Source organism: Chionomys nivalis, chromosome 3 (assembly GCF_950005125.1).
Source record: "Chionomys nivalis chromosome 3, mChiNiv1.1, whole genome shotgun sequence".
NCBI classification, from domain to species: Eukaryota; Metazoa; Chordata; class Mammalia; order Rodentia; family Cricetidae; genus Chionomys; species Chionomys nivalis.
The window spans coordinates 7,639,059-7,652,845 of NC_080088.1; the positions used below are offsets into that span (position 1 = coordinate 7,639,059).

A 13,787-nucleotide genomic window follows, 5' to 3' on the forward strand; every position below is an offset into this window, starting at 1 on the left:
CTAGATTCCTCCTCCTCTTTCTCTTTCTGCCCAGAAGTCCCACCTATACCTCCGACCTAGCTATTGGCTGTTCAGCTCTTTATTAAACCAGTCACAGCAAAATATCTCCACACAGTGTACAGCTATCCCACAACAATGCAGACATGGTTACCATCCAAATAAATCTTCAGTTCCTTCCAGGGACTCAGAGGTCAAGACTATGTTCACGATACTAATGTTTTACCTTTCCCAGTCCCAGTTGCTGAGAGTACTGTTAGTTTTGGATATCATAAAGTAATAGCTAACATACTGAAGTGATATTATTTGGTAAAATATGAAAGATTATGTGAAAATAAGCAAGGGTGGACAGTGGTCCCCGAAGGCATAGTACAGTTTTAACTAAGGGGATCAGAGGAGCTTGTTGAACAGTAAAGAGCCGAAAAAGGAAGGGATGGCCATTGCAGGCTGTGGGAAGTGCAGTCTGGCTGCTTTGTCATGGGAGCAAGCCTGATAAGAAAGCATGGCTGAGTAGTTAGTGAGCAGAATGGTCAAAGATAAGGACAGAAAGACCAGAGCCCCCCCTGCAGGTCCCTGCTAAGCACTTGAGCTCTCAGCAAGGTGGGAAGCATTTGCATTCGGTAGTGATTTCATTTCAGCATCTCATTTTCTTCCCTAATACTCATTTTCGTGAGGGAGCCACTGTTCATCAAGCCTCCTGTCAGTAATGTGAATCTTAAATGTAGATGGTTTTAAGTATCTTTGTTTAGGGAGAAAGAACATTTATATTTTTACCATACTCTTAATAAAATTGTCTTATAAGTCAGTTGCTGTATTCTTAAAAAATATGGCTTTTAGGCTTTATGTATTATAAACCTGCATACCATTGAGCCAGAATTGTTTCTCCTGCATGCTTTATGTTACTAAAGTAATTCTGTAGTGGTTTTTATGTTCAGTCTTTATTCATTGGCTCAGTGTGGTTAATGCCTCCGGCTGGGCTTGGCATTCAAAGCTGATCTCTTCCTTGTGCCTGCGCATGCCCTTTATTTGTGCTTGTGACAATAATTGTATTTTTCAGATATCATCTATTAGTGAATAACACCCTTGCAATTGGTTTACTGCAGCTAACGTTCTCTTGCATCTTATTTTTGATTAGCATCTTCCAAAGTCTTAAAGAACATGTGTGAGAACTTCTACAAATACTCAAAACCCAAGAAGATTCGAGTGTGTGTTGGAACCTGGAACGTGAATGGTGGGAAGCAGTTCCGCAGCATAGCATTTAAGAACCAGACGCTCACGGACTGGCTTCTTGATGCTCCCAAGTTAGCTGGCATCCAGGAGTTTCAAGGTTAGATTTTTATATCAGGGATTTAATGAAGTCCTAACTACAGTGTGACACTTCAGTAATTTAGCAAAGAAACTTGGGCTTCTTTTGTTAGTTTGAAAGCCAGCATTTCTTAGGTTAAATCCTAGGAAGTTTTACCCGAGCTGTTATTTCTAGACATTCTCTACTTAGTGAATAAACAGTGGTGGCGCTGGGCTTGGGGGCCTACACCTGTAATCCAGTCTTCTGAGACAGAGACAGGATTGCCCGAAGCTCTAGGCAGGCCTGGGCTACACAGTAAAATAAAAGTAATAGAAAATTTGCAATTTTTTTTTTTGGCCAGTTTCTCAGAAAATCAGGATTCGTGTATAAAAGACGCCTTTGAGGGCAGCACACATGCAAGAGAAACTACTTCTGTTTGTATTTGAGCAGACAAGAACCAGGATTATTTTGTAGTTGATAGTTTGTATTTTATTTTTTATTTTTTATTTTTTTTTTTTGGATTTTTCGAGACAGGTTTTCTCCGTAGCTTTTGGTTCAGTTACATTAATCCAAGAAATCGAATAATCATAAAACCATTATAATAGTTATGTTTTTCACATTTTTAACCTCATAGCAGACCCATTACATTGAGGCTGTTATTCCAATTTCATGGAGGAAGAGCCTTAAATCCAGAAAAATCTTGCAGCCAGTGTGCCAGAGTCTGGAGCTGAGTTCTGTCCTTTGGATTCCAGCGTCTGTATGTCAGGCTGTATCATATGTGTGGTCTCTGGCAAGTTTCTAGCTCCCGTAAAGCTCCTGTTTCCCATCTGTAGCAAAGGGCAAGAACTCTGCTTTAGCACATGTTATGTGATGGTGAGAAGACAAGGGTTTGAGTCTTGCACACAGTCCCAGCCAGTTAATAGTTGCAGTCTTGAGTCACTGTTTAGAGTGACTCCTTTAACTGCAGGATTGATTCACTCAGCCTCTGAGAAGTGGCCATTCCTGTTTTCAGTGCTACATATCTTGTTTTTAAGGGATTTTATTTAGTTCTTAAGGATCGTTAAAATAATCTTAAACAGACTTAAGATATTTTAGTAGAAAGTAAATTTAATGTAGCTCACTGCATAATTTTTGTTTTTAATATAAATTTGGTTAAATTGAAAACACTAAAAGGGTTTTGTTTTTGTTTGGGGTTTTTGTTTGTTTGATTTTGTTTTTTATGGTTTATTTTGAGACAGGGTTACTCTGTGTAGCCCTCGCTGTCCTGGAACTATCTCTTGTAGACCAACCAGGCTGGCCTTGGACTCACAGAGATACGCCTGCCTCTGCCTCCCAAGTGCTAGGATTAAGGCCTGTGCCACCACCACCCAGCTACAAAAAGATTTTTATGTCATCTGAGATTGTGTTTTATTGGGTGAGGTTGCTATTTGACCAATGCTATATTTAAAGGTATTTTCGGATCCTTACTTATAGATAAAAGAAGTAAACCAACTGATATATTTGCAATTGGCTTTGAAGAAATGGTGGAGTTGAATGCTGGGAACATTGTGAATGCAAGGTAAGCTAGCTGATGAAGGCACTGGAGGACAGGTAAGGGGTTGTCACTATAGTGCTGCCATTGAGGAAACATGTGCCAATGACCTTTAAACTATGAGTAGTATGAGAATCTTTCTAAACCTAAACTGATACTATATTAGAAATTAAGACTGAAAATTATACTTATTTTAAAAATAATAGGAGCAGACAAGATGGCTTTTCTCCAGATCTGACGACCTGAGTTTGATCCCTGAAACCAATATAAAAAGTAGAAGGAGGGGCTGGAGGGATGGCTCAGAGGTTAAGAGCACTGGCTGCTCTTCCAAAGGTCCTGAGTTCAATTCCCAGCAACTATAGCAATTTTAGGTGGCTCACGGCCATCTATAATGAGATCTGGTGCTCTTCTAGCATGCAAGGAAGGAATGTGGTATACATAATAAATAAATAAAATCTTTAAAAAAAAAAAAGTAGAAGGAGCTGGGGAGTAGCACACATCTTTAATCCCAGCACTTGGAGGCAAAGGCAGGCAGGTCTCTGTGAGTTCAAGGCCAGCCTGGTCTACAGAGCCAGTTCCAGGATAGGTTCCAAAATTATTGTGAAACCCTGTCTTGAACTGTCCTGTCCCCCTCAAAAAAAAAAGTAGAGAGACCAGATCTACAAAGTTGTCCTGTGATCTCCACATGTGTACTGTAGTGTGCATGCTTTTGTACATACACACAAAGAAAGAAAGGAAAAATGACCGGAGTTAACAACCACTGGTCATTAATATCACTTAATATCAATGGACTCAACTCACCTATAAAGAGGCACAGGCTAAGAGATTGGATACGAAAACAGGATCCAACATTCTGCTGCTTACAAGAAACACACCTCAACCACAAAGACAGACATCTACTCAGAGTAAAGGGCTGGGAAAAGGTTTATCAAGCAAACAGACCTAAGAAACAAGCAGGTGTGGCCATACTAATTTCTAAGAAAGTTGACTTCAAACTAAAATCAATCAAAAGAGATGGAGATGGACATTTTTTACTCATAACAGGAACAATTCACCAGGATGAAATCTCAATCCTGAATATATATGCCCCTAATATAAAAGCACCCACTTATGTAAAAGAAACGTTACTAAAACTCAAGGCAGTCATCAAACCACACACACTAATAGTAGGATATTTCAACACTCCTCTCTCACCAATGGACAGGTCAATCAGACAGAAACCTAACAGAGAAATAAGAGGATTAAGGGAGGTAATGAATCAAATGGACTTAACAGACATCTATAGAACATTCCACCCAAATAGGAAAGAATATACCTTCTTCTCTGCAGCTCATGGAACCTTCTCGAAAATAGACCACATACTCGGTAACAAAGCAAACTTACACAGCTACAAAAAAATATCGGTAACCACCTGTGTCTTATCAGATCACCATGGATTAAAGTTAGAATTCAACAACAATGCTATCCCCAGAAAGCCTATGAACTCATGGAAACTGGACAGTCAACTACTGAACCTCACCTGGATCAAGGAAGAAATAAAGAAAGAAATTAAAGTCTTTCTTGAATTCAATGAAAACGAAGACTCAACATACTCAAACCTATGGGACACTATGAAAGCAGTGCTAAGAGGAAAATTCATAGCATTAAGTGCCCACTTAAAGAAAACGGAGAAAGCACACATTGGAGACTTAATAGCCCACCTGAAAGCTTTAGAAAAAAAAGAAACAGACTCACCTAGGAGAAGTAGAAGACTGGAAATAATCAAATTGAGGGCTGAAATCAACAAAATAGAAACACAGAAAACAATCCAAAGAATCAATGAAACAAAAAGCTGGTTCATGGAGAAAATCAATAAGATTGATAAACCCCTATCCAAACTAATCAAACGGCGGAGAGAGAATACGCAAATTAACAAAATCAGAAACGAAAAGGGAGACATAACCACAGACTCAGAGGAAATTCAGAGAATCATTAGATCTTACTACAAGAAATAACTTTTAAAATGAATACAGTAACAATAGAGATTCCATTATAGTTAAAATAAATGTCTTTTCTTCTTAACATTTCTAAATCCAAAGTTTACTGGGAAGCACGGCATTGTTTTCTTGGTTTTTTACTAATTGCTTAATATCTGCAGTAAGATAACTGGGTGAGTACCATATACTTCTTTATGTACTTCCCATATTGTACTGCACTGTTGTTCTGAGAGAATTATGTGAAGAAAAACTACATATATAGTTGGATTAAACACTTTAATAACCTTTCTAGAAAATGTCTCCTCTGCCAGGTACTACATCGAAACTCAACAAGTGGTAGTAAAGGTTACCTGGCAACCTTGAAACCTTGTTGTGAACTTTAAAAAAAGATATAGTCATTCGTATGTGTATGAGTGTTTATCCTGCATGTATGTAAGTGTCCCTCGTGCAGACACTGACTGCAAGAGGTCAGAAGAAGGCATCAGCTTCTCATAAAACTGGAGTTACAAATGGTTGTGAGCCACCCGCTGGGTGCTGGGAACTGCACATGGGTGCCTTGCAGGAGTTGCCGGTCCTCTTAACTGTGAGCCTCCACTCGCGCACTGATGAGTGGGCTGCTTGTGTTGTCACTGTACTAACACCTGCTGGTCTTTACCATGGCGTGATTGTATAACACTGCGTGTTGGTCATTCACAAAAGCTTTCTGACTATACAGGTCTTCTAGTTCTGATACATTTGTCTGGTGTGAATGTACTGTTTTGGTTGGGATCATCAATAATTATTTCAACAAAATCTTTAAATATTTAGAAACTGCAAAGATCACAGTAGCTAATACAAATGTTACAAAATTCTTAGCCTTTACTTAAAAATGCAAGTTTTGGGCCAATAAATAGCCAGTTGTTTAATCGCATTCCTATACCAGTCAACATAAAGAAATATAAAGAGACAAGGTAAGACATCACAAGAACACCTTAGCCACATGTAGACAGCTGTCATTTTGTAGACTAGTGGTCTGGTTGTTGTTGTTGTTTTGTTTTGTTTTGTTTTGTTTTGTTTGTTGCCATTATAAAAGCAAAGTGACAAGGACATTGGAGGACTAAGAGCGGGTGAGAGGTATGACCATAATGCATTGTAGAAACCATATTTGTCCTGTTCTAAGAAACAAGTAATGACAAGACTTTCATTATTAGGAAACAAGGGAAGTTTAAATACAGCTGAGTGTTAAGGAATATTAAGAAAGTATTACTGTTAAAATTGATGATGGTATTGTGGTTATGTAGATAAAAATGTTCATTGTATTAAAGATACAAAAGTAATTATGAGTGAAATGGTGTATGTCTTAGATTTGGTCTGCAGTATCCCAGGTTTATAAGAAAGAGGGAGGGAAGCCGGGCGGTGGTGGCGCACGCCTTTAATCCCAGCACTTGGGAGGCAGAGGCAGGTGGATCTCTGTGAGTTCGAGACCAGCCTGGTCTACAAGAGCTAGCTCCAGGACCAGCTCCAAAACCACAGAGAAACCCTGTCTCGAAAAACCAAAAAAAAAAAAAGAAAGAGGGAGGGAGAGAGAGATTTTGAAGCTAAAGAATTGGGTATATTGTGACTTACTTTTACAGTTACCTATTTCAGGTTTTTAAACTTGTTTTCCATAATAAATTATTGAAAAGAAATTTTTTTTTAAAAAAAATTAGCTTAAGGGACTAGAAAGATAAGTTATCAGTTAAGATTTTTTGCTGTTCTTCCAGAAAAATCGAGTTCAGTTTCCAGCACCCACATAGGGTGGCTCCCAACAGCCTTCACCTCTGCCTCCAGGAGTTCTGATCCTTTCTCTGTCCTCTTTGAATGCCTAAACATACATGGCATACTCTTAAACACACACACGAGTAGTAGTTCATTAAATAAATTTAAATTCATGAATAGAAAACTGGAGCTGGGGGAGGTGCGGTGACATAGAGAGGTGTCTGTATCTCCGTGAGCCCAGTAATACTTGAGACAGAAGTGTGGGGGAGCTGCGGTGATATGAGAGGTGTCTGTATCTCCGTGAGCCGGAAGTGTAAAGCATTGCTGAGCCACTCACCTTATGTCATTTCCTATCTCCTTTGTTTTATTTCTTGGTAGGTTTTTTCTTTCATTTTAGCATCTGTGTGTTGTGTGTGCGTGCAAAGGCACACATGTGCAGTGGCGTACATGCAGAGGTCAGAGGGTAACTTCAGGGTCAGTCCTCCTTCCCCAAAAGTCATGGGGATTGAACTCAGGTCGTCAGGGTTGGCAGTGGCACCTTTACATGGTAAGCCAGCTCTCCTCATAGAGGAGTTCTTCAGTAGATTTGGAAATGCTATATTATTTTGGTTAAACTTCAGATTTTTCTTTTTAATAGAAGCAAAACATGCATGAGATTTTCTTCTTTTTAAGAAATCAGATGTATGAAAGTGTGGCATCTTCCTAAAGATTTCCTCTTTGATACTTGGGTAGCACAACAAACCAGAAGCTGTGGGCAGTGGAGCTGCAGAAGACCATCTCCAGAGACAATAAGTATGTCCTGCTGGCTTCGGAGCAGCTGGTGGGTGTCTGCCTGTTTGTTTTTATCAGACCACAGCATGCTCCTTTTATCAGGTTAGTAACAGACATTTGGCTGTGGCTTTTCTCACTGAATGGCAAGGACAGCCCTAGAGTGCGTGATGTCATCCCTTTCATTGTAATTATGTTTTAAAGGGACGTTGCGGTGGATACAGTGAAGACGGGGATGGGAGGCGCAACTGGAAATAAGGGAGCAGTTGCGATCCGCATGCTCTTCCACACTACCAGCCTGTGCTTCGTCTGCAGCCACTTTGCTGCAGGGCAGTCTCAAGTCAAAGAGAGAAATGAAGATTTTGTAGAAATAGCACGGAAATTGAGTTTTCCCATGGTAAGCTTCTACTGTTCATTCTTTAAGATAAACCTTTGGATTCTATTTTAATTTACCCTACATTTTATGTCACCAGTTCTGAAGATTTAAAGCAGTTCTCAGAAACATCAGCAGTGTCCATCTACTTGTCTTATTACTATTGGCTCAAGAAACAGTGGTGGTAGTGGCAGGCACATCTGAAGCAAAGAAATAATGTGAACACATTAAAATGTTGTTTTGAACTTCAAGTGCCATCTCGTGTTTCCAGGGAAGGATGCTATTTTCCCATGACTATGTATTTTGGTGTGGTGATTTCAACTATCGAATTGATCTTCCTAATGAAGAAGTTAAAGAGCTCATAAGACAGCAAAATTGGGATTCTCTTATAGCTGGGGATCAACTCATCAATCAGAAAAATGCGGGGCAGGTAAGAACATACTGGGAAGATGGTTGTGTTACAAAGGGGACTTTTGGAAGGCTCAAGAGATGGCTCAGCAGCTATGTGAACTTCTGCCCTTGCAGAAGACCCAGATTCAGTACCTAGTGCCCACACACTGAGAGCTCACACCACTTGTAATTGTCTAGTGTTCTCTTCTGGCCTTTGCAGGCAGGCAGCTGCCCATTACATGGCATGCAAGTAGAAAGGTAGGTATAAACAGATGCACAGAAATAAAAAGAAATATAAGATTTTCTTCTTAAATAAAAAGAAAGAAAGTAAAAGGATTGGGGGGCCAGAGAGATGGGTTTGGGGTTTAAATCACTTTCCATGTAATCCTGAAGATCCAAATTTGCTCTCCAGAACCTACACGCAAAGCCCCAGGTGAAAACCCTGGTGCGATTGGCATGCACCTGTAACCGCGGTAGATAGCAGGTAGATACAAGAGAATCAGCCAGTTGCAGAAGCTTGTGGAACAGCCAGCCTGGGGTATGCTGCACTGGAGACCAAGATAAGTCCTGTCTCAGTGAGTGAAGGGCGAGAACCAACTCCACATGTGTCCTGTGCACACACATGCCCTGCTCACTCAACATACACATAAAATTACAAGCATGCAATAAATAAAAATTTTAAAAGACTATGAATTTTGACAAACATATTTCTTATTCTGTTTCTGTATTTATTGGAAACTGTACCTGTGGCTAAACACACAGAATTATTTTTTTCTTGAAAGAATGAAAGATTAGAAATAAGAAAGGAGGGCTGGAGAGATGGCTCAGAGGTTAAGAGCACTGGCTGCTCTTCCAGAGGTCTTGAGTTCAATTCCAAGCAACCATATGGTGGCTCACAACCATCTGTAATTTGATCTGGTTCCCTCTTCTGGCACACAGACAGAACACTGTATAAATAATAAATAAATATTTTTTTAAAAAAAGAAATAAGAAAGGAGGAGGAAGAGAAAATTTTTAAAAAGTATATAATTATTCCTCGGAAAAAAATACATACATGCGTTTATAAGATGTGCTTTCAAACAGAAGGCTTAAAATTTTTAGGAATGATAATAATGTGGAATCACAAATTAAGTAGACGTGGTTGGAGGACACTGGTGTGGTACCTGGGATCATCAAGTTTGAATTCTTATACCTAGGTGACAATTTCACCTTTTGTAGACATCATCTTTAATATTTCAGAGTATGATATCAGGCTAGATGACTCCCAGAATCTGGTATCATCTTCTGTTTTTAAAGATGGGACTAGACTGGGGATTGAACCTAGGTCCTCATGCTTTTGAGGTACGTGCTCTACTCCTGAGCTACAATTCCAGTCTTCATAGAGTTTTGAATGTCTCATAGAGCAGCGTGATTTCCTTTACTCATGTTTGTAAAATTTCATTAATGGAAGGCTAAGTGATAGCAAAAAGGTCACATGCTAGTGTTGGGGGCAGTTGTTGTTATTCAGTTCTGTTAGAATTGTTCACTGGATAGATAGATACTTTGTAGGCGACTATCCAACACATAAAAATAAAAGTGTAAGACTAGAGAGATGGCTCCGTGGTTAAGAACTCTTGCCCAATTCTGGCTCCATGGACACCTGCACACACGTGCAGACACACACACATCTTAGTCAGGTCAGTTCCCAGTAGCAGCAGACTTAGGATGCTGCTTCTTCCAGTGTCGGCAGCCAGTAGGAAGATGCGTAACTGCCACAGTGCAGAGAATAAGACACTGAGTATTCATCCTAGATCACACATGTTAATTCAAGGACACAGCTGTGGCGTTCATGAACTCAGAAGCTGTAGCTGCCTGCACAAAACGTAACATTGCACACTTTACGGGGGAGCCATTGACAGTTAATTGTTGCTGGGTGCATTACTTTTCTGAGGATATGGTGTGAGCACTGGTAGGTGTTCCTTGCTTTAGTGCCGTGGTTCTCAACCTGTGGATTGCGACGTCAAAGGGATCAATTAATTGACCCTTTCACAGAAGTTACCTAAGACCACTGGAAAACTCATATATTTACATTATGATTTATAACAGTAGCAAAATTACAGTTATAAAGTAGCAACAAAAATAATTTTATGGTTGGGGGTCGCCACAACATGAGGAACTGTATTAAAGGGCTGCAGCATTCAGAAGGTTGAGAGCCACTGCTCTATGGATGGCTCCACCCCCATGCACATATGTATAACACTAATTGGAGTTAGTGAGTCATCAAAAGAAGAAGAATATGTGATGTTGAGAGGAATGGGGAAGAGTTGGAGGGGAGAAAAAGAGGGTGAATATGGTCGGATTTCATTACATACATGGAGCCTCCAAAATGAAGAAATTTTTTAAATTTCTGAGTAAAAACATGAACATTTGTGTGCTTTGGAATAAATTTGTGTGTGTTTATTTTAGATTTTCAGAGGATTTTTAGAGGGAAAGGTGACATTTGCTCCCACCTACAAATATGACTTGTTTTCTGAAGACTATGACACCAGTGAGAAGTGCCGCACACCTGCGTGGACAGACCGAGTCCTCTGGAGGAGGAGAAAGTGGCCTTTTGACAGATCAGGTAAGGAGCGGACTTGCTTACGTAGGGAAATTTATGTGAATTTGTGAGGGGCAGAGTGAGAAACACTGATCAACAATAAGAGCTTTTTATACAAAGGTTTTCTAGCATAGAATAAACATTTTAAAAGCATTTCATGCCTATTTTTTCAGTGACATAATTTCATGTAAAGTGAAATGAAGAAACATTTATTTTGTAAAATTTCTGATTGCAGTTCTGAAATTGAAGGTTTTGAATTATGCTTGGCTATTGAACTTTTATGAAACAGTGTTTGGTTCCAGGTCCCAAGTAATCTTAGAAGTGAGCAACATTGAGGTTTTTCCTAAGTGAAGAAGAAAATAACGTGACAAATACATCCCTAAAGATCCCTCTGGACTCCCTTCTTCCGGGGTTTGGCACTTTAGCCTCAGACTGCTGCAGACTGGAGCAGGAAGTGAGAGCTCATTTGTGCCCTACTACTGCTCCTGTTCATGTGGCTTCTCTTGATTTTCTTTTATTCTGATCGCAGCTGAAGACTTGGATCTTCTGAACGCTAGTTTCCAAGATGAAAGCAAAATCCTTTACACATGGACCCCTGGCACTTTGCTGCACTACGGGAGAGCTGAGCTGAAGACTTCTGACCATAGGTTTACAGCCTCAGCTTTTAATGATGCTTGAAGTTTGTTTGAAATAAATTCCTTCAGAAGCATCTCTAATGCATCTCTCTACCTCTGTGTCTGAAGGCCTGTCGTCGCCCTGATTGATATAGATATATTTGAAGTTGAAGCTGAAGAGAGACAAAAAATTTATAAAGAAGTCATTGCTGTCCAGGGGCCACCAGATGGCACAGTGCTGGTCTCGATCAAAAGTTCTGCACAAGAGAACACTTTTTTTGATGACGCTTTGATTGACGAGCTTCTGCAGCAGTTTGCACACTTTGGTGAAGTCATACTCATTAGGTGAGTGAGGCGTCTGACCACACTGCAAACCCTAATCTAGTGACTGACCGTGTGTAAGTGGGACATTTCCGAATGAAAGGGCTATACTTGGGGTGTTAGTCAAGAGCTCCTAGGTTTTCAAAATAAGTTCTCGACTTAGAAAACTTAAAATGAATAATGAAGCTTCTCCGTGAACAATTGAAGACAAAGGTATGCTTGAGCTCAGGAATGCCCTCGTCAGGTTCCTCTCCAGCAGCCCTGTAGCGAGCTCCGGGGAGAGAGCAGAGCTGGGGGAGTAATGTGGTGTTTGCAGGAGAGAGACAGTAAAGAGACTGTACCCCAGAATTGAAGAGGCTGAGACAGGAGGATCGGGAGTTGAAAGCCAGCAGACTACATAACGAATAAGTAAATAACGATCTTTAGTAAATAATAACCTGGAGGGACTTTTTTTGTTACTCCCCGAGTTTAAGAAACATGATGTTTGAAGTTGTTACAAATGCCAGCAGAAGGGTGAGTTGTAGGAGCCGTCCATTCCAGCCCCAGCCCCTGTCCTCAGGGCTTCCTGCGGAGCCACCCAGTTTGGGGAAATTGAATTTCATGTAAATGAGAAGTTAATTCCTTTGTATGGTGTCCATCTGCTTGGGTGTGCTTTCTTTGTGTTCTAACCTCCATACTAGGTGCTGTAGAAGAGCAGAGGAGAAGGAAAAGATGTCTCACGTGCTTAGACTGGGAAAGTCGCTGGTCCATAGAATGAAGATAGGGTAGTTTCTGCAGTGGGGAACGCATGCCTGAGACACGAGCTCCTTCCAGGGAGCGGAGGGACAAATAGAAAGAAATTGTGTTTAGACTTCAGATCCTTTGATTTTTTTTTCCTACCCCTCCTTCAACATCTTGAGAGAAATCTATATTAAATCTTCAAAATCTTATCAAATCTGAGCCTGAAAGATGGCTTGGTGAACAGAGGCACTACCTGAGTCCATCCCTGGGATCCATGCCAGGGTGGACGGAGACAGCCAACTCCACATGCAAGCCCTAGCAATAATGAGTTAGTTAGCTTCTAAAAGACTTAAAACAGCTCTAGAAAGTAAAATCTCCCAGATTTCCAGATGACAGAAGGCCTTGCCAAGTATAGAAATGTCAGACTGTCGGAAACATCTGTGACTCTGTGAGTGGGCAGGGAGTAGCTTCATGAGCAAGTGGAAAGTGCAGCCTTGAGCTAAAAGGGTCTAAATGGTATGAGACAGAGAGACTTGTGCCGTTCCAATTCCCTGGGTTCCTCTTAGTTCAGAATTGAAGCCAAAAGCTTTCTGTAGAGTATTGGCAACATTAGGGAAAGTGTTGATAAGAAAACCGGGTGTTACTGTGATATAAAGCTATGGGGTGTCTGGACACTTATGATATTATGTCGGCTACACCAGTGACACCAAACTGCTAAAGAGAAGCAGATGCTAAAAGTAAAGTGGAGGTGGATGTGGAGGTTACAGCTGTGGTCATGGTGCAGTTAGCAGAGAACAGGTAATATTTGGAGCTCAGGACATGGGTACATCTAATAACAGTTTTACAGAGGCTCCTCCATGGCCAACCGTTTGTAGTTACTTAGGTAAGAATACCATCCCTGTGTATTTCAAATGACAACATTCTTGTAACTTAAAATCTTCCTGTCAGAGAAGCAGAGTCAGATGTCTGTGGTCATGTCTGAGTGATTATAAGATGTATCCCATGTGCTCCTGACTTCAGTACAGTCGTTTGGTACACTTTTATTTTTACCTTTTCTCCTCTTTTTTTCATTATACATACCAATCCAAGATCCTATTCCCTCCCCTCTTCCCATTCCTTCCTCCTACCCCCCTCACCCCACCCACCATCCACTCCTCAGAGAGGGTAAGGCACATTGCTTTGGGGAAGGTCCAAAGTCCTCCCTACTATATCTAGGCTGAGCAAGGCATCCATCCAAAGAGAATAAGTTCCCAAAAAGCCCGTACATGCAGTAGGGATAAATCCTGGTGCAACTGCTAGTGACCCTCAGTCTGCCAGCCACACTCAGAGGGACTAGTTGGTCCTTTGCTTGTTCCTTCCCCGTCCAGCTGGTGTTGGTGAGCTCCCATTAGCTCAGGTAGACTGTTTCAGTGGGTGAACCCATCATGGTCTTGACCTCTTTGTTCATATTCTCACTCCTCCCACTCTTCAACTGGACTTTGGGAGCTCTGCTGCGGG

The 13,787-nt window shown here is 40.8% G+C and overlaps 1 protein-coding gene across 21 annotated transcripts in view; it reads left to right on the plus strand.

Annotated features, from left to right (window-relative positions):
- The window catches only part of Synj1 (synaptojanin 1), an 83,488-nt gene that overhangs the window by 47,106 nt on the left and 22,595 nt on the right, over positions 1-13,787 (plus strand). For all 21 annotated transcript variants that reach the window (XM_057765750.1, XM_057765752.1, XM_057765736.1 and 18 more), the window contains 8 exons: positions 1,133-1,324; positions 2,756-2,840; positions 7,259-7,399; positions 7,499-7,691; positions 7,939-8,097; positions 10,503-10,659; positions 11,165-11,282; positions 11,379-11,594. In XM_057765750.1, coding sequence (XP_057621733.1) covers positions 1,133-1,324; positions 2,756-2,840; positions 7,259-7,399; positions 7,499-7,691; positions 7,939-8,097; positions 10,503-10,659; positions 11,165-11,282; positions 11,379-11,594 — 1,261 coding nt within the window. The remainder of the gene's footprint in view (positions 1-1,132; positions 1,325-2,755; positions 2,841-7,258; positions 7,400-7,498; positions 7,692-7,938; positions 8,098-10,502; positions 10,660-11,164; positions 11,283-11,378; positions 11,595-13,787) is intronic.